The sequence below is a fragment of the Nicotiana sylvestris genome, chromosome 1 (assembly GCF_000393655.2).
Source record: "Nicotiana sylvestris chromosome 1, ASM39365v2, whole genome shotgun sequence".
Taxonomy (NCBI): Eukaryota; Viridiplantae; Streptophyta; class Magnoliopsida; order Solanales; family Solanaceae; genus Nicotiana; species Nicotiana sylvestris.
Genome location: NC_091057.1, coordinates 121,510,275 through 121,530,135, shown reverse-complemented (window position 1 = coordinate 121,530,135; position 19,861 = coordinate 121,510,275). Strand labels below are relative to the sequence as shown.

The 19,861-nt window shown below is 37.7% G+C and overlaps 3 protein-coding genes across 6 annotated transcripts; 2 read left to right on the top strand and 1 right to left on the bottom strand.

Moving 5' to 3' along the window:
* The first annotated feature begins 1,875 nt into the window (after positions 1–1,875).
* On the top strand, positions 1,876–5,588 carry LOC104239133 (pentatricopeptide repeat-containing protein At1g10270-like). Its single transcript, XM_009793674.2, has 2 exons — positions 1,876–3,771; positions 4,089–5,588. Exons 1-2 carry the CDS (start codon positions 1,977–1,979, stop codon positions 5,255–5,257), a joined length of 2,964 nt encoding a protein of 987 aa, XP_009791976.1. The 5' UTR covers positions 1,876–1,976; the 3' UTR covers positions 5,258–5,588.
* A 137-nt stretch (positions 5,589–5,725) lies between these two features.
* Positions 5,726–8,507, top strand: LOC104239131 (uroporphyrinogen-III synthase, chloroplastic-like). 4 transcript variants are annotated; one of them, XM_009793672.2, is made up of 5 exons: positions 5,726–5,965; positions 7,208–7,300; positions 7,498–7,593; positions 7,965–7,993; positions 8,095–8,507. In XM_009793672.2, exons 1-5 carry the CDS (start codon positions 5,927–5,929, stop codon positions 8,210–8,212), a joined length of 375 nt encoding a protein of 124 aa, XP_009791974.2. In that variant the 5' UTR covers positions 5,726–5,926; the 3' UTR covers positions 8,213–8,507. The 4 variants fall into 4 exon arrangements, with proteins under 4 accessions (XP_009791974.2, XP_070016302.1, XP_009791973.1 ...); XM_070160201.1 differs by having other exon boundaries at positions 8,084–8,507; XM_009793671.2 differs by lacking the exon at positions 5,726–5,965 and having other exon boundaries at positions 6,676–7,300.
* A 481-nt stretch (positions 8,508–8,988) lies between these two features.
* LOC104239130 (glycosyltransferase BC10-like) lies at positions 8,989–14,013 on the bottom strand. Its single transcript, XM_009793670.2, has 2 exons — positions 12,904–14,013; positions 8,989–9,925 (listed from the first exon to the last, which is right to left on the bottom strand). Exons 1-2 carry the CDS (start codon positions 13,471–13,473, stop codon positions 9,284–9,286), a joined length of 1,212 nt encoding a protein of 403 aa, XP_009791972.1. The 5' UTR covers positions 13,474–14,013; the 3' UTR covers positions 8,989–9,283.
* Positions 14,014–19,861: the final 5,848 nt, after the last annotated feature.

Genomic DNA, 19,861 nt, shown 5'->3' with positions numbered 1-19,861 from the left:
TAGCTCAACGAGGGGATGTAACATGGGTTTAATTAGGAGATGGGTCCAATTGGTGGTTTGTTAATCCAGGGGATCGATCCCCAGACCTCTGCGAGCTCAATGGCTATGGGCCACTTCAGGCCCAACGCTTGCATTCACAATAGCTTTCCTCCCAATTGTGTTGGGCCCTTTGAGGCCCAAGACCGGTTGTACGTTTTTTAGGTTGTAAAATTGTCGTCATTTTTAGATTGGCCCTTTTAACAAAAATCGATGAGACGAGCCTCACCGAGCAAAAAGAAATAAATGTGGGGCCGTCAATAATTGGTTGATTAAAAATATTTTAGACTTCGGGATAAGTCGTTTAGTAAGTTTCGCGATTCTCCCTAAAGATAACAACGCGTTAGGCCTTTTAGGAGTGTTTTAAATTAAATTACTTCCTTAAACTGGGGTGCGCATTGATGCGACCCAAATCCAAATCTCGACGAAGTCGAAATGTGTTGACGACCACGGGTGCATTGATTGCGACGTGGCTCGAAATGTGTTTTCACAACGTCGCAATTCTTTTTAAATAAATAATGATAAAAAGCAAGTTTTACGAATAAAAGGCACATAAGCTAGCATGTATTAAAATCAGATAAAATCAAATACAACAGTTGAGCGACCGTGCTAGAACCACGGAACCCGGGAATGCCTAACACCTTCTCCCAGGTTAACAGAATTCCTTACTCGGATTTCTGGTTCGCAGATTGTAACAGAGTCATATTTTTCCTCGGTTCGGGATTCAACCGGTGACTTGGGACACCATTAATCTCCCAAGTGGCGACTCTGAATAATTAATAATTAAATCCCGTTCCTATTGTCCTTTAATCGGAAAAACTCCTTTGCGCTCTTGCGAAGGTGTAGGTGAAAAAGGAGGTGTGACAGGGACAATCGTCTAGTTCATTCTTTATTGGATGAATCATTTCTCCTATTTACTTAAGTATCATTTATTGTTATTCATTGCTATTAAATATTAAATTATTATTTATGCCTATTGGAATAGTTATTGCACACCATTATCACTATTTGATCAGATCTATATGATGTTTATCATACTTTCGGAAGCTACATCTAGAAATATTATTGTTAATTAAGTTTAACCCATTAATCAACAATAACAACTACCCAGTAAAATCTCATAAAGTAGTGTCTGGGGAAGGTAATGTGTACGCAGGCCTTACCACTGCCCCGATATGGCAGAGAGGCTGTTTAACCCATTAATCACATAAATTTAATTATTTGAACCAATAGTCATATTTTTTGGGTCAAACGCTAATAGTAACTTAATAATTAATATTGAATATACGAGATAATGTCTAATGAGTAGGGTATTGGAGTTATAATTATTTGCATATGGATAATGAACAAAATATAAAATATAAAAAATTTGGATTTTAGGATATCTAAAAAATACAAAATCAAACATTCAATCCAAAATCTAATTCGTAATCCGAAAAAACAAACAGAAAAGTTCTAAAATTCGAATTTCGACTTTGCCCAAACTATGTCCATTCATATTGATAAAGGTGTTTCATTTATTATGTATACACAAAATAAATATAATGCTAAGTACATTTATTAATTTTTTTTTCAATCATTAGGTTAGATTAATCGTTAATTTCGTTTTTATGTTACCAAAATTACAAGTAATTACAGCTTTTCTGAAACAAAATTATACAGTATAGGTATTTATACGGTTTCTACATAGGTCGCTGAACGAATGAGCGACTATGGGTCAACTAAAAGATTGTCTGACTTTGCACAACGGTATCTGATCAGTGTACAGAAAATCCAAAATTATATCAACCACACATTAACATTTCCTGTGTTAAACCTCGCTCTCATCATCTCTCCACTTTTTGTCTCTCTGCAAATTAAACTCCACCTCTAGGGTTTAAGGTTTAAGCCTCTCACACATTTCCACTCTCGGTGTTTCACCTAAAACCCTCACACGCGCCATGTCACTCTATGGCATCCTCCTCCGCTCTCTCCGCCGTTCGTCCGCCGCCGTCAGACCTCAAATCACGCCATCCGTTTACCCTCACCCAACACCACAACCACCACCTCCTCAAAACCCTAACTTCCTTCTCCCTCAGCGATCATACGCATTTTCCTCAGCCGAAGAAGCCGCCGCTGAACGCCGCCGTCGCAAGCGCCGCCTCCGTATTGAACCGCCAATCAACGCCCTCCGTCGTGATCCACTCCCGAGGGGACCGCCTTCACCCGACGACCCTCGTTCCCGTCTCCCTGATACCACGTCAGCATTGACCGGCCACCGGCTTAACCTTCACAATCGTGTTCAGTCTCTCATCCGCGCCGGGGATTTGGAATCCGCAGCCGCTGTTGCTCGTCACGCCGTTTTCTCAAATACACGGCCGACTGTATTCACGTGTAATGCTATCATCGGTGCTATGTATCGCGCCGGCCGATACAGTGATGCTAAGGCTTTGTTTCAGTACTTTTTCAATCAGTATAATATTATTCCTAACGTTGTTTCGTACAATCATCTCATTGTGTCACATTGTGAAGCTGGTGAAGTTGATGAAGGCTTAAAAGTATACAGTCATATTCTTGAAAATGCACCTTTTAGTCCATCTGCTGTGACATATCGTCATCTTACTAAAGGATTAATTGATTCGGACCGTATAGCTGAAGCTGTAGATTTGCTTAGGGAAATGCTTAATAAAGGACACGGTGCAGATTCTCTAGTTTATAACAATTTAATATTAGGGTTCCTGAATTTGGATAATTTAGAGAAAGCTAATGAGCTGTTTGACGAGTTGAAAGAGAGGTGTACTGTTTATGATGGGGTGGTGAATGCTACTTTTATGGACTGGTTTTTCAAGCAGGGGAAGGTAAAAGAGGCGATGGAATCGTATCGATCCCTTCTTGATAAAAAGTATAGGATGGTTCCTGCGACTTGTAATGTGCTATTGGAGGTGTTGTTGAGGCATGGGAGGGAAACGGAGGCGTGGACTTTGTTTGATGCCATGTTGGATGATCACACACCACCAACGTTCCAGGCTGTGAATTCAGACACTTTTAATTTAATGGTGAATGAGTGTTTTAGGTTAGGGAAGGTTTCAGAGGCCTTGGAGACCTTCAAGAAGGTGGGGAAGGGTCTCAAGACCAGACCTTTTGCAATGGACGTTGCGGGTTACAATAATATGATAACGAGACTTTCTGACCTAGAAATGATGGAGGAAGCAGAAAAATATTATATGGAGTTGTGTAACAAGTCATTGAGCCCAGATGTCACAACTTATAGGACAATGATTGAGGCATATGTGAAGATGGAGAATGTTGAGGGCACGTTGGAGAAATACACGAAGATGGTGGAAGCAGGGCTGAGAGTCATTCCAATCTATGCTGAAAAATGGTTTAATTTCTTGATTGAGAAAGGCAAGGTGGCGGAGTGCGTCCCTATTCTGACCAAGATGGGTGAGAGAGAACCAAAGCCTGATGTCACAACTTATGATATTGTGATTAGGGCACTCTGTGGGGAAGGTAATTATGATGCGAGTTCCAATTTAGTAAGTCAGATGATAAACTATGGTGTTGGTCTCACCAGTGCCCTCAGGGAGTTCCTGTTAGATGCTTATGGTAACCAAGGTCGTCGTGAGGAGATTGAAAGAGTTTTTGCTACAAAACCGACGTACTTCCCATCTTCTAGATCATCAGGGCCACCTCGAGGACAAGTTCCATGGCTTTCACAAATACCTAGACAATCAGCAGTAACTTCGCAGGTTCCAGGTACTCTACTAGTTTGCATATTCCCTAACTTCTATCTTCTTCTTTTTTCAGTAATTGCTGATTTTATATAATTCTTTACTTTATTTTTAAATTTTTGTGCAACTTTTGGCAAATTTCATATTTTTTTAAAAGATAAAAGAACCTTCTTCTGCCAAGCAGGAACGTTGAGAAAAATTTAGCCCACATCATTGTACGGCACTAGTGTCATTATCTACATTTAGCCCACATCATTGTACGGCACTAGTGTCATTATCTATACCCAAAAGTTGCTGCGCTGATCATTTGCTACCTGTCAATTCTTGTATGTCTTTATGCAGCCCAGCAGACGTCACCACCTTCTTTTTTCGGGGGACAAGGATCAGCACAAGTGCAAAGTCAGCCTTCAGCTCGTAACTCATTGTGGCAGCAAAATTCACCTCCCTCTTTCATGGGAGGACAAGGATCACCACAAATGCAAAGTGCAGCATATGCTCCTAGCTCCATGTCGCAACAATCTTCATCGCCTTCTTTCATGGGAGGACAAGGATCATCACAAATGCAAGGCCAGCAGTCAGTGCCTAATCCTAGCTGGCAACAAGCTTCACCACCTTCGTTCATGGGAGGACAAGGATCATCACAAATGCAAGGCCAGCAGTCAGTGCCTAATCCTAGCTGGCAACAAGCTTCACCACCTTCTTTCATGGGAGGACAAGGATCATCACAAATGCAAGGCCAGCAGTCAGTGCCTAATCCAAGGTGGCAACAAACTTCACCACCCTCTTTTGTTTCTGGACAAGGATCACATCAAATGCAAGGTCAGCCTTCACCTTTTGCACAAAATCCGCATCAGGCACCATCACCTTCTTTCACTCAACAAGGAGCTTCACCACCGTCTTTCATGAATGGACAAAGATCACAGCAGATGCAAGGTCAACAAGGAGCTTCACCACCGTCCTTCATGGATGGACAAAGATCACAGCAGATGCAAGATCAGCCATCAGCTTTTGCAAGAAACGTGCAGCAGTCCTCACCACCTTCTTTTGTGCCACAACAAGGAGCTCCACCACACTCTTTCATGGCTGGACAAGGATCACTGCAAAGGCAAGGTCATCCACCACCTTCATTCATGGCACAACAAGGAGATTCTCACATGCAAGGTCAGCCATCAGGTTTCACACATGTTCCACAATGGTCATCTCCATCCACTTATATGGCAGGACAAAGAGGAAACCATCAAATGCAAGGTCAGCCATCAGGTTTCACACAGACTCCACAAAAGGCGTCACCTTATTCCATGGACATACAAAGAGAGTCTGCTCATACTCCACTAAATGAAATCTCACAGGCTTCCCAATCATTTAGAGGTGCCCTCGAAATGCAAGGTCCAGCATCAGCCTTTACACAAATACCTAGGCAAAATATAAGTCCTCAAGTAACAGAAGAGGCATCATCCCGAGGGGACAACATTGAGCAATACCCCCAAGTGACAGGCCAAGGGAGAATGTGATTTGTGAAGCATAGTTTCTCTGGCGGGCGTGCTTTTGTTACAGTTATCTGATTAGTACTGCAGGAATAGGAAACCTCCTCTTGATGGCGCATGCTGTCACAGTTGATGCGGCTACGATCATGGGTTAATATGCATCAATAGAAATCATTGGCGAATTTTGTAGAGAAATTGGTGGGTTTAGGGTGATTTGGGTTGCTCATAAGTGAATACCTGTCCTTGGTGAAATGAATTAAATTGTAATATTGCTGAGAAAATATTCCTATTTATTCTATATCTTGTATTCTGGAATTTTCCCCTATCATATTAATAAAATTAACCTCATCAAAAAAAATATCTCAGTTGTGATTTTTTTTAAATTTTGATGAATGTCTTTGTCAAATAATGTATTTAAAATAGTCTAAACCACGAAACACTTGCTCATTCACATGTCTGTAATAGAGCAAAAGAACCAAGCGGCATATATTATCATTAGGGCTTGTAGATAAGCTACTAGTCAATGTAAATCATCTGTCCCTTTCTTGTTGATGTTCAGCAATGACCACAGGTTACTGCTTTGGGACTTAGTGTTGCAACCTTTGGGGTCTCAGTCCACAGGACATCAGCTGCTGCACCACATTCTTGGTTGGTAAGAAAACACAACCTTCATTATGAGTAAATATAAGTTCTATAATGTGGCAGAAGTCAGCCCCAACACTTGTCTCTACACAGGTGAGAAACTTTCTTTTTGAGCACCCATTATGATCATCATCCGTTACTAGTGCTTATTATGTGTTTTCCATATCTCAGTATCATTGACTGTCGATAATTCATTTTCTAGTTGTTTCTGAAATCAGAACCCTAAAACGGTTAGACATACCTTAAAAGAATTACTTTGATATGCTCCAATTGGTAGACATCTTAATTATCAGCAAGCCTCCCAACAACCTATTGGGGGTGTTGGGCCTAACTTCGGTACCTTATGATGCAGAATAACTAATTTATCCTATTGACGAGTCCTTAGAACAGTTCCTTTGTTCTGGAAAATCTCTGTGAAATTTGCTTTAAAAATATGAACTGTTGAGAAGTATACTAGACCTGATGTTAATTTAAGTAATTTGGAGTTTGACTTGTCAGTACAGAAGTCACTGAAGCGCTCGAAAATATTGCTGCTTGCTTGTGTTGACAGCTTTTTTAAATATATAATTTTGATCAGCTCTTTTTTTATTTTATTTATTTTTTTATTCTTTCAGAAAGTTTTAAAATCTTATCTACTTGTGAAAGATGTTTCATTCGACTCTGTAACTTTAAGAAAAATCAATAGTATCAAGATGCAAAAATTCCTATATGTTATTTTTATTCTCATATTAAATCTTGATTATCCAGTGAACAGATATGTAGCTTTATGTGACATTAGAACCTGCTAAGAATAGAAGCTTCATTGTGGATGTTTTCCTTGAAGAAGAATAGAAGCTTGTATAAACGATTCTCAGTAGATTGCTTGTCAGCTACACAATAAGCAAAAATCATTAGTGTCTACAGTGTGATGTGTGTACTTGTGTTGTCAAATGAAGTTTTAGACTAAAACAACAACCCAGTATAATCCCACAAGTGGGGTCTTGGGAGGGTATTATGTGTGCGTAGACCTTATCCTCGCCCGCTGTTTCCAATAGACCCTCGGCTCAAGAAGATGAAAAGAAGTAATAGAACAGTAACAACAACAAAGGCTAGAGGGAGAGCACCAATAACCGAAGAACCAGAAAAATAGATGGAAAAAGCAATAGCAATAGCCGGTAACAATGGCAAGATACAAGGACTAAAAATGGTACTACAATAATTAGTTCTCAGAAAAGATGATTGTGTACTAAATGCTTTCCATTACAGTTAATTTGTTGAAAGAAGCCTCAAATGCTTTAAGCTGCCTAAATGATCTATATTTGCTTTTGCTCTCTGGTTCCGATTTGCTACTTAAAGCTGCTGGGACCCCATTCGTCAGAGCAGGTGTCGTTGGATCTGGTACAGCTAGCATATTTGATGAAGTTGTTCAGTCTTCAAAGCAGTCGAAGGGTAGTGACTCAACTTCTCACTTTTTCTTTTGACATTTACAAAAGTAGCATATGCCACAAACATGTGCATCAGGGCTGACACTTGTATTTGTCATTCATTTAGATCCCTTGTATTTGCAGAAAGTGTCGAAGTGAAAATATGACTGATATTTTGTTTTTCTGTCACTGACTGAAAACTTCTTTTGATTTCATTATCAGCAACCGGTAAGGTTTTTGCTGCAGAGCGTCTCCAGAATGGGAACGATAAGTGCACTGTTCTTTGTCTTGCTTCAGCAAAAGCGGGCACTGACATTGGTGTGCACGATATTGCTCCTCTATATGTTTCTGTCGCTCCTCATTCTCCCATTCATCCAATTTTTACAGAATTCTCTTTTCCCATGTATTCACATTCTGATTTCTTTTAGTGCTCTAGGGAACTTGTAATTTCTATAGAGGTGTCTTTTTCTATTTTCAACCATTATCCGATAAAGAAAAAGAGAAAGAATAACCACAAAAATCATGGCTTCCGTTCCTATTTGCAAGCCGTAATTAGTACACAGATCCAGATTCATCTGATATCTGCAAGACTGCAATTGTCTCACCTTGATATTTCGTGTTTAGTATGTAAATTTTCCTCAGCATATGTGAAGTAGTCTTGAACTGACATGCGGCTTCTTTATTTCCAGAGGAAGGACTTGCTGAGCAGGGATTTGAGGTAACTCGTTTGAAACACATTCACAATGGCACTATACTTCTTTATTGCATCATTGGAGAAAGAAATTCATTTTTACTCACACGGGACTAGTGTGCTTGCAGATTTGGTTACTTAGTAGATGGTGCCGACTGCTATTACAGCCGTGCAAGGAAGCTGCTACACCAACGTCCTGTACAGCATTCTGGCAAAAGTCGGCCTTATACTTTTAGCTCTTCCTGACATGACTAGTACTCTCAGAATTATGTAATAGTGTTCTAGCGAAAGTCGGTCTTATCCTCTAAGCTCTTCCTAACATGTCCAGCTAATACTTCCAGTACTATGTAGGCGACAATAGTGAATGTGTTTGTCAAGGTACTGCTGTTATAGACTTATAGGTACATAAATTTAGGGTATCGGTCTTTCAAACGAATTGATTTGTGGGTGGTTGTCTGTCAAAGCACTTGCTGGTATAATCTAACGAGCAACGAAAGTATTAATGTATTAACCTAGTGTTTAGCACTGTGTGGCTGTAGCCGTCGCCGTTCCCTCCCTATTCAGTGGTGGATCCACTCTATTTGCATTGAGATCTGATCTTAACATTGATATTTTACATTATCTTGGGTCAACATAGGTTCCATTTAGTTTCTATCTATCCTAATGCGTCGTTTGTCGATCTGGGGCATTGACGTAGATTGTTTGAAGAAAAGGAGTAATTTACAAATCCTTGTTCCAGTGGTGTTCCACTGCTTAAATAATAGCAGTTCACTAATTGCACTCCAATTTTATCTTATTTTTTCTTTAGAAAAAGTTCCTTCTTTTATGGAATGTGGGCTAGAAATGTAGCAGGAAAAATGTTGTGCCAAATGAGAGCATAATTATGACTTAGTTAATTCCTTAAATACGGCATTGTTTCCTCTGAGATAATTACATTAGAAAGCTTGTATGTGTGTGTTGGGTGGGGGTGGGGGGAAGGGGGTGGGGTGTTTACATAGGAAATAAATATTAACGAGGAATGATATCTGGCACCAACTTTTACTGCGAAAAAAGCTACAAAAACATCTTGAATATCGTTATCACGGTAATTCCCCCTACTACAAGAAAAGTAGTGGCAAATTTCACCGTCTGCACCGGAAAACTAATATTTCTCCTCATTTTTAAGGACCTAAGTCCTCTCCAAGAAATTCTGTATCATGTACTACAAGAGTCAAATAACTCATAATGCCGACTTGAACTGGTGAGCAAAAGATCTAACATCAAAATCAATCACAAGAAAGGGTGAAAAAAGATACCCTTATCTCCCAAAATTTCTCTTCAAAATTCCAACACGTTGGAACTGAGGTTTAGTAAAGGTTCTAGAGCACTTGGTTCAAACTTTCTGGCAAAGAGGTGACAGACATGTGTTTTTTCGTAGTTGTATGAACATGCTGTTCCATTGTTCCTTATTGACTTTAAGAAACCTTCAGTAATATTAACCGCGCTGAATGTTGCAGGGTGCGGACCCCCTAAGGACCAGTCAACATATGTCACTGTCCGGTTTGCATTTAAAGGTCCATAGAACAATCGAATAAAAGTAGGAATATAGTGCTCATCGGGGTAGCAAGCAGGTGTGCAAAGTCTTCTGAAGATATCGTAGTATTTGGTATCTGAAACTACCCTAACGGCTAAAGTTCGGTTCATCTCGAACCATTGCGATCCTTTTCGCCAATCAGAAAGTTTGATATCAGGTTTCATACGACGGTTATAGCGGCCCCGTCCATAGCGAGAAGGATCATCATATGATTCAACAAAACTATGAATGGATCCAATAAGATACTTGTAGACAGTTGGGAAGTTGTAAACTGGAATACAGCTCTCAGAAAGGAGGACAAACCGCTCATTTGAGAAGTCAAGCAGGGCATTGGCCAAAAGCCGCCTTTCAGCATCAACCAGTGTTACTGATCCCCATTCAACGTGCTGAAAAGAAGAAGAAAAATGGTTAGCTGACTGTTACACTATTACATCAAGATCCCAAAGATCATTTAAACATTAGAGAACTTGTGGATCAGAGTCGTAGCTAATTATAATCTATATGTTAAATGCACAAGTCACACAAACATATGATTTTCAATGTACTTAGTTCATTGAGACAACTCTGTCCAATGTCCTCCAACTCCGAATCTACATTCTGCATGATTTCTCACTCCTGCTAAAAAACCATGTTGTAGGTTTAGTCGACTTGAGTTCTAGATTGATAACCAAATAGTGATTGAAACAGAATTATGGCAAAGTGGTTGATGACTACTAAAAAAACAGAGCCCATTTCTTTAATCTCTGCATGTTAGAGGAATAGACTACCTTATTTCAATGTATCAGATAATGTCTGTTCCTTGCTCACTTCACATAGCAAAAAGTTTCCAAATATGAATAGTATTTGTATTAAAAGGTCATAACAAAAATATAAAGAGGAGGTGTGCGCCTTGGATTGTGATAACTCTAAGACTGACCAGGACCTCGTGAAAAAAAAGGTCTCCATGTTTAGGTCTTATGAAATCTTTGAGTTCACAAAAAAGCAAGAAAGGAAGATCCATGTCTCTCCCTATCTGAACCAATATTACATACCTAGCCCAGCTCATAAGTATAACAAATAACTCGGCTCCTCTTAAGGGCAGTGGCGAAGGCACATTGTCCTAAGGGTGATCACACCCTTCGTCAAAAATTACACAGTGTATATAGGCAAAATATTAGGTTTTAGAGGTATATAACATATATTGAATCCCCTTTGTTGGTGAATTTTTTCACTTCTTTCAAGTTTGAACACCCTTGAGAAAATTCGTGGCTTCGCCACTGCTTAAGGGGTTCCAGTAACATTACTCAATAGCTCTCGGAGTAGTGTCATTAGTGACCAGGATGATACTTCTCCTAGCACCTATGCGACGAGTTTGGCTCCGTCGTTTGTTCATAGCTGATAAGATTGTTCAAAGAAGATTTAATGGTTACAGGGCCCCACATGTTTAGGAATTGAAATTACAATTTTTCAGACCCTTCATTGATAGCCTTAATCCTTTGATTTTCTCTCCGATACCATGTGTAAGACACACGAAAGTATGTGATCGAAATTGAAATTGAAAAGGAAAGAACAAAATCAGAGATTGCAAAAGAAGATAATGCTGAAGGAAAATCGGTTTTGGTTCTTTTGATAAGAGATTTATATTCATAAAACGTCATTACCAATCTTGCTATTGAGGAAATGCGAAACTGCTTTCTTGATGAATTCATTAACTCTTTTGGCAGGCTTGTATCTATATAATTGAGCAACTGCGGCCCTCAGTCCCCGTCCAAACTTGTGCCACGAGGACAGAGGAAATGTTAGAGTGACAGTTAATCTGCAACTAACGCAAACTTCAGCTTTTGACTCCTCACTTGAATTACGTACAAGACTACAACCTGTTGCACCAATCATTTCACCTCTCCTTCTCATCAAACCTAATTTCGAGGAAATAGAGGTGCATCCAGGACTTGGTTTGTGAGGGGCCAAAAATGGTAACTTTTTACATGCACCAACTGAATGCAGTCACATAAAGGAAATGCCTTTATATATATGAGATACATACGTGTGTTTGTGTTTTGGAAGAGGGTAGTGGGCATCACTATCAGTTAGAAATTTTAGTTATCACAACCGAAATCCATATAGAAGATATGCATACACGAGATGCAGATACTTTTTGTCTATTTGCACCGGTGCAACTCGGTGCACAAGGCATGCTGCATTCACGCAGGTTTCAGGGAAGGGCACCCAAAGGGATGTGATGTAGACAGCCTAACCTAATGCAAGCATTAGTGGTTGCTTCCACGACTCGAACCCATAACTTATAGGTATACAGAGATAACTTTACTGTTGCAATAGTGGTTGCACCAGCAAATTAAATAAAAATTTCCCCATCTTGATTATCACAGCTGTTCCATTCCCTTATCAATGTCCATTATTTCAAGCATAGCATATCTGCTGAGAAATGGAAATTCTAGCATAAGGCCTCCCTCTTATTCACATCCCACACTGCACGATCATTCCCCGAACTACAATCTCCGGCTAGAACAACATCTTTTTTTTGATAAGTCAATCTACGAGTAGAGTAACATAGGCATGTCTCCCTTATATCTTAAGGAATGAAAATGCAATAAATTTAGTTCTGTTCTGTCTTTGGTTTTCCAACTCTTCATTGTGAATTTATTTGCTTGAAGATTATGTTGCTGAATCAGCAATCCAGTCTCTTATCTTCTGTCTAGTGTCATCTTTGGAGAAAACTAAATCACAGTTCACAGAGGTCAATAGTTCAAACAGTATAATATAGAAAGTCATTGCCAACCTTGGCAGTAGACAGCACCATTTAAAAAATGTTTTAAAGCATCTTCTCATTGATTTGCCTTAGTATAGTAATATGTGAATGTTTTACCATACTTTTTTATTATATACTGTCACACACCGAAATATGTCCTCAAATACCTGACAGACAAATCAATGACTCAATATTTGCACCAAAGGAACTGACGACACTCCAGCTAGAAATTTCAACTTTTAAGCTGCTCATAAAAGCATTTTACAACCTCCCAAACCATCCACGGACAAGTCAACGTGCTAAAAGTTCTTCTTTACTTCTCACTTAACATGAACTTTGTACTATTGAAAAACTTTGTAAAGACAGAGTGTATTTCAGCACTCTTCCCAAACTCAAAGAGAACTAGCCTGCATCTGTTGTGTGAATATAAGAGTCATCTCTCAACATAAATACATTCACACATTCCTTGTGAAAACAGAACCAAACTAACACATTCTTCTATGAATAAAAAAAATAACATATGCACAAAAGAAAGCATTTCCTAGGCTGGCACACAATAAGCATGAAACAACATCAATCAGACAATCTTGAATACATATCAGCAAGAATCATATATACCTGACTTGGGACTTGCCGCTTGTAGAAAACTGAGGTATTTGAAATACTTAGCACATATCCTGGCAAGGCATGCACATATATAGAGTACTTATTCAAATCCTGCCCTTCAAAGAACCTCTCCCACAACGGTATCAACGGTAATTGGCCTCTAGTCAAGAACATAAAAGCCACTTTAGGCACTCTCTTAAATGGGAAGTCTTCCTTATAAGGCTCTAATGAAGCCCTCCAAAACAATTCATCATCAGACATTCCATGAATCAAAATCTTTGGTCTAACAAAACTTTCCATACTTAAACAATCCTCTTTCTCACAAACACTACAATTTCCATTATTATTATTATTATTATTAGCTCTGCTCACTGTATCAGCCAATGCATTATTTGCAATAATTTGTTCAGCTTGAAAAGTAAAGTACCTATCAATATGTGAACTTGAGGTCAATCCAATAACTACTCCAACTACAAATACAATCAAAGTGGTTAGTACCTTTAAAAGACTAACTGTTGAATCTCTTGTTACTGAAACCGGTAGCCTACTCTCCAGGTCATTCTTTTCCCCTTTATTCCTCATCTTCCCCTTTTCTTCCTCCAAAAAATTCTAAATTTTTGACTCTCAAGGTTCTAGAATCATCTAAAGATTCAACCTTTTACAAGCAAGATTCGAAACCCAGTTCCCAGAATTGTGTAATTCAGCCTTTGAATTTGAAACTGGAGAAAAACCCAGATGAAATTTTGCTACTACTGTATTACAAGAAAAAAAAGCAAAACAAGAAATCTTGATGGTTTTGGATTGTGATCTATAAATCAAGAAAATGGGGAAAAGTGAAATTGGCAGATTTAGGAAAGCAGAGTTAAAATTGGAAGTGGAATAGACAGTAATAGAAAAAATGGAATGATCGAAGGGAAGGGGCAAAGGCGGCAAAAAGGATGAAGAATTTGACACAGTGAATTGATGATATATATAAAATGAGAGAAGATTAATGGAGTGTTTTAATTGCCACTGAGTTTAATGCTGTCTTTAACTTCGAATATTGCGCTCTCCAATTTTGGTCGTTTCTCTCATGGCTTTTGACAACTTTGTTCTTTTGTCCACCATTTGTCCCAAACTGAACAAGGCATTTTGGACAGAAGGATCAAATTATTTAATTCGGATAATTACTCTTTTGATCCCTAAATTATTGATAAATTAAACTATTATCAGTAGTTATATTTAGAGTTTTTGAGAATTATATTCCCCTCAGAATATGGAGTTACTAGTACAAGTTCAACACTAGGGGTATACATGGACCGGATATGTTAGGTTTTTATCGTAAAAATAGCATTGACTAACCAGTTTTCGGGCTGGTCATTCAAAAATAGCCAGCATTTGCAAAGTCATTGAAAAATAGCGACTATTTTGCTTCAACACGGAAAGTTCCAGCATAATATACTGGAGATCGGTATACTTGTGTATGAACTTCCAGCATATTATGCTGGAACTCAACACACGGAAAGTTCCAGCATAATATACTGGAGAGTGGACCACACGTGCTCCAATCTCCAGTATAATATGCTGGACCTGTATATTATACTGGAACTCCAATATAATATACTGGAGTTCCAGTATTCCGGATTTTGAACGGTGTTTCGTTCAAATTTATATCAAATTTATCTTTACATGGAAACTGGCTAAATTTCGATTACTTTTGAAACTGTAGCTATTTTTGAATGACCACTTGTAAATCTGGCTATTTTTAAACTTCTCACGTTTTTATCCAAACCAAACCAAACCAAACCAACAATATCGGTTTGGATTTATTTGGTTTTGTCGGGTTTTCCGAGTTCTTTTGTTATATGAATGTAATTTCAATCTTAATTTGTTAACTTTTTTATAAGTGAATATATGTTTAGTAAAAATTAAAAAAATTGACAAATATATGTTTATGAAAAAATTCTCTTAGTAACACATGATAGTTTTTTTTTAGTCGTCTCACAATAATTTTACGCTGATGTATACTTTCAAGATTAACCGAATTTAATAATTAAACATAAAAATAAGTATGAACCAATATAATGACATGTTCTATATATTTAATTTTAAATTATCGAATAACATTTCAAATTCAAAAAAGATATAAGAATTTAATAGATCTTGACATATAGATATGAAAGAACAAAAAGATTGATACATTTCACTATTACTTAATAAGAAGATGATTATACAACCCATTATTTAAAGTTAATAAACATGAAAAACTTCATATTTAACTAAATATTGCATCCCGTAAGGGAATCACAAATATTTCTAAATATTTTTAAAGATAATTTTATTAAAAGTATATATAAAAATAGTTATATGTCGGTTTGTTCGGATTTTTTTAATCAATACCGAACCAAATCTAATCGGATTTTTTAATCAGTTTAGTTTGACTTTTCGGTTTGGTGCGATTTTTTGGTTCGATTTGTACACCCCTATTTAACACAATGCATGAGTAATTAAATAATTTAAGTTAATAATTATCAAATTATAAAAAATTATATGTAGATGGACAAAAAGTACATATATTTTACCAATATGCCTAATCATATATCACAACGATTAAAATTAAATTACAAATATTTCACGAACTAAAAGCCACGAAAAAAATTCTACTTATTTTCATGTTTGGAATATAATTATATTTTAAATGCGTATTTTAATGTAATATGAAAAGTAATATAAAATTATCCATGAATGTGGTGGATAGTTGGGATTCCTTTCGACCTTTTTCTCTAATTCAAGCGTTAGAATTGCAGAGCTTTTTTGATTTGGTTGGGAGCATTTTACCTTCCTAATGGACCTATTCGATACGAATTCAGATAATAAAATGGATTTCAAATACCGGATATTCCCAATAACTATTTGTAAAAGTTCTTCTTCAACAAAAGAATTTCATAGTGGAAAAAATAAAAGGTGAAAGAATTTGCTTAAAACTTTTTAACAAAAAAAAAACATTTAAAAATTAACCAAACAGAATTTTATATTCTTAAATAACAAAAAACTTTCCACCAATAAATGAGTTCCATTTGCAAGATTATTTCCGGTTGGAAAGTTGTGGAAATGCAAAGAGGTTGCAAAATAAGGGAGGGAAGTGGTAATAATTTAATTGAAGAATAATTAATGTAATCTGATCCTAATTAATTAGATAGTGCTTTACCACTACTGGAGCATACTCATTGCTAGCCCACCTGTCCTTCTTTGATATCATCTCCAGCTGCTTAATAAAGAGGTTGTTTAATAAAGTATCCAAAATTTTGGATTGATATCGCTCTTAACAAATTAGGATAATTAATAGATAATGTTCATAGTTCCCTAGTAATTGTGTAATCATATGAATTCTTTTGCAAACGATGGAGTTTTATACTCCCTCCGACTAAGTTTATTTGTCCATGATATCAAAAATAGATGTCCACTTTTACTTGTCCAGTTTAAAAAATTAATAGATAATTTACTATTTTATACTTATTTTACCCTTCTTATTAAATATACTTATTTCTAATTTATTTTCCTATATATATAAATACGGATGATATAGTAAAATTATCATATTATTTTTATTTCTTAAGAACAATAGTGTATGAGTAAACTTGGACGTTGAGCGTACTAATAAGGAGAATGAGTGCTGAATAATAAGGATAATTAATTAGTACTCCGCATGTATAAGTAAAAACTTTATTAAAGTAATTGGTAAAGTTGCGTCATCCAGTGGAGTTTAATAAGATTTTCTAGAGTACAAAGTAGAATTCAACAAAAAAATTGTGACTCTTTTTATTCATATTTTGACTTTTCACGCCCATTAAAAAATAATAAATAAAGTATATAATTTACCATGATATCCATATTAATTAATGCATAATCTTAATGAATTTGAAAAATAATTTAGAATGAGTAATTAGTGTTAAGAGCAACAGGAAAAATAAAATATTTTTTCTTGATATGCGAAAGTGGACAAGTAAAAGTGAAAAATTATTTTTATAATATTGGACAAGTAAAAGTGGACGGAAGAGTATATAATTGAGCTCGAGTCAACTCTATTTTTATCGATAATTTAGTGAGATTACTTATTTCAAATGCAATAAATGAGAGGCCGAACTTTTTACCAACTTTTTATAACTTAATAAATGTGTGCAATTAATAATCGGGAATTCCAATGTACCAATTTACACGAGTCATTTAAAAAAAATAGTAGTAATCAGCTATTTGGTTTTATTTCAAAATCCATTTTTTCTTGGTTATATCTAAATGAAGACGTGGATTAAAAATTATTAATCTCAAAACACAAAGTATCAAATATCTGATCCGAACGCCATATTAATCCTTTAAGAAACCTTAATCTTAAAGATAATATCGCAAGTTAAACAAACTTCCAAACATCTTCTATTTTATATACAGTTTCGCTCTTGTATTGCAAATGCGTTCTGTATACTATCGAAGTCGAGCTCCACTTCAACTTGATAGATTTGGCTTAGAACGTGGCGTTCACGGACCAGAGATTGATCTTGAGTCTCACCGAGCTAGAACCTGAGGTTGGAAGACCTTTCTTCGAGGAACGTTGAGTCCGATAGCGACCTTAGCCTCGAGCGATCTCAGAAACAACAAATGGAAGACCGAAATATCCGCGACCCGGCGAATATTACGGCGGGAATCTCGGCGCATATCGGCAAGGAACCGGCAATTAGCAAATCAAGAAATTTTTACCTTTTATAAAAATGTCCTAGAGTAGGACTCCTCTACTATATAAAGGGAAGTCTAATAATTCTTTGCACACATTATAATACGCATCTCAAAGTAATATACTGTTATTATTAGTTCTCATTATCACATTATCCTGTTCCGATATCGACTAAGGAATTTTTGACTCGATGGTGACCAACCTTCAAGGCCTAGATTATTCAACTTGTATGGTTTGCATTTACTTTTCTATCATTAATTTCAATGTTGATCTGATTTCTCAATTTGTATCAAGTTAGATCACGTATCCTTAAAATCGCGTATAAATTTATTTGTTATCCGATTTGAGGGTAAACAGTTTGGCGCCCACCGTGGGGCTAAGGATAATAGTGGTTATTTGATACGAATTTCCATAATACACACTATTTTACACTTGTTCTTTGAAGTGTCTCTGACTTCAGGCTTAAGCTCAAAATGTCAAACTCACAATTAGCACCTCTACCTGCTGACGATGAGTCTGGTCACCACGGTGAAAACAATAACATAGCGCCCAGTAACGAGGTACCGCCCGTTGATCCCGTCAGAATTCCAAATGGGGACCCGTTGGACGCTAATTCGCATGTGGCTATCGACACAAGCCTCCCTATTGACCCCAAGAATAGCATATGTGGTGGAGCCTAATCGACAACACAAAATACTCAAAACAATGGAGTAGACGGGGTCAATCTACGGATGATCTTCGAAATATTACAGGATCATCAGGCGACGATAGCTCAGTTACAAAACCAGAGTCGCGTATCGAGCAGGATCGAGCCCGAACTGTCTCGAGCGATTACTCATAGGGAGGAACCAGTCGCGGAAAGGTCAAGTGGGAACGAGTCGGGTAATAACCCCGAGATCATAAAAATGCTCGAGGAGCTGACAAAACGAATAGAATCATGGGAGAAGAAAATCGAAGCAAGCGACAAAAAGGTGGAAGCCTACAATTCCAGGTCGATCAGATCCCGGGAGCGCTGCCGATACTGAAAGGCTTTGATTCCAAGAAGTTTGTACAGAAACATTTCCCTCCGAGTGCGGCTCCAAAGCCGATCCCTATAAAATTCTGCATGCCCGAGATTTCTAAGTACAACGGAACGACTGACCCAAACGAGCATGTCACTTCATACACATGCGCCATCAAAGGAAACGACTTGGAAGATGATGATATCAAGTCTGTCTTGCTGAAGAAATTCGGAGAAACCCTGTCAAAGGGAGTTATGATATAGTATTACAACTTACCCCCTGATTCTATTGACTCGTTTGCTATGCTTGCAGAATCTTTTGTGAAAGCACACGCTGGGGCTATCAAGGTCGAAACTAGAAAATCGGACCTCTTCAAAGAAAGGCAAAAGGATAATGAAATGCTCAGAGAGTTCGTATCTCGGTTTCAAGTGGAACGGATGGACCTGCCACCGGTCGCTGATGATTGGGCCGTTCATACTTTTGTCCAAGGACTCAATGTTCGAAGTTCGATGGCTTCACAGTAGTTAAAGCAGAATCTGATAGAATATCTGGATGTCACTTAGGCTGATGAGCATAACCGATATCAATCAAAGATCAGAGTCGAAGATGATCAACTAAGGGCTCCTTCCATGTCCGTTTATCCTGTTAGACCCATCGACAGAGTCAAGAGAGATATCGATCGTGAACCAAGGCCGAACAGGGATCGGTATCAGCAGTACAGTGAAGATCGAAGAAACAGTGGGTCCGGACGGGATTCTATGCGAAATTGAAGGAAAAATGAACGAGGCTAGAGCAGTCGGGGACTCATGAGCAATAACGGTTTTGATAGGCCTACCAAACCTAAAGAAGCACGAAGGTTATCAGAACAGAACTTTATTGTTGATGTTGTTGCCATCGTATCGGCTATCGAACGCATCAACGATACCAAATGACCTCGACCTCTACAATCTGACCTAGCCCAAAAGGATCCAAACCAGATGTGCAAATATCATAGCACTCACAAACACATAACATAGAATTGCTGACAGTTGAGGGAGGAGGTAGCCCGATTATTCAACAACGGGCATCTTGGATAATTCCCGAGTGACCGAGCCAAGAATCATTTCAAAAATAGGGACTCTAATAAACAAACCGAGCAAGAAGAACCTCAACACGTCAATCATATGATCATCAGAGGGGACAATGTTCCTCAAGGTTTGATGTTAAAGCGCCCCAAAGTATCCATCATAAAGGAGAAACGTACTCGAGATTACATACCAAAAGGGAA

Coding starts and splice junctions, on each gene's coding strand:
- LOC104239133 (XM_009793674.2), top strand. CDS start 1,977: ATGTCACTCTATGGCATCCTCCTCCGCTCTCTCCGCCGTTCGTCCGCC. Junction 3,772..4,088: donor AGTAACTTCGCAGGTTCCAG/GTACTCTACTAG, acceptor GTCTTTATGCAG/CCCAGCAGACGTCACCACCT.
- LOC104239131 (XM_009793671.2), top strand. CDS start 7,102: ATGCTTTCCATTACAGTTAATTTGTTGAAAGAAGCCTCAAATGCTTTA. Junction 7,301..7,497: donor GTCTTCAAAGCAGTCGAAGG/GTAGTGACTCAA, acceptor TTTCATTATCAG/CAACCGGTAAGGTTTTTGCT. Junction 7,594..7,964: donor AAAAGCGGGCACTGACATTG/GTGTGCACGATA, acceptor CTTTATTTCCAG/AGGAAGGACTTGCTGAGCAG.
- LOC104239130 (XM_009793670.2), bottom strand. CDS start 13,473: ATGAGGAATAAAGGGGAAAAGAATGACCTGGAGAGTAGGCTACCGGTT. Junction 9,926..12,903: donor AGCGGCAAGTCCCAAGTCAG/GTATATATGATT, acceptor TCTTCTTTTCAG/CACGTTGAATGGGGATCAGT.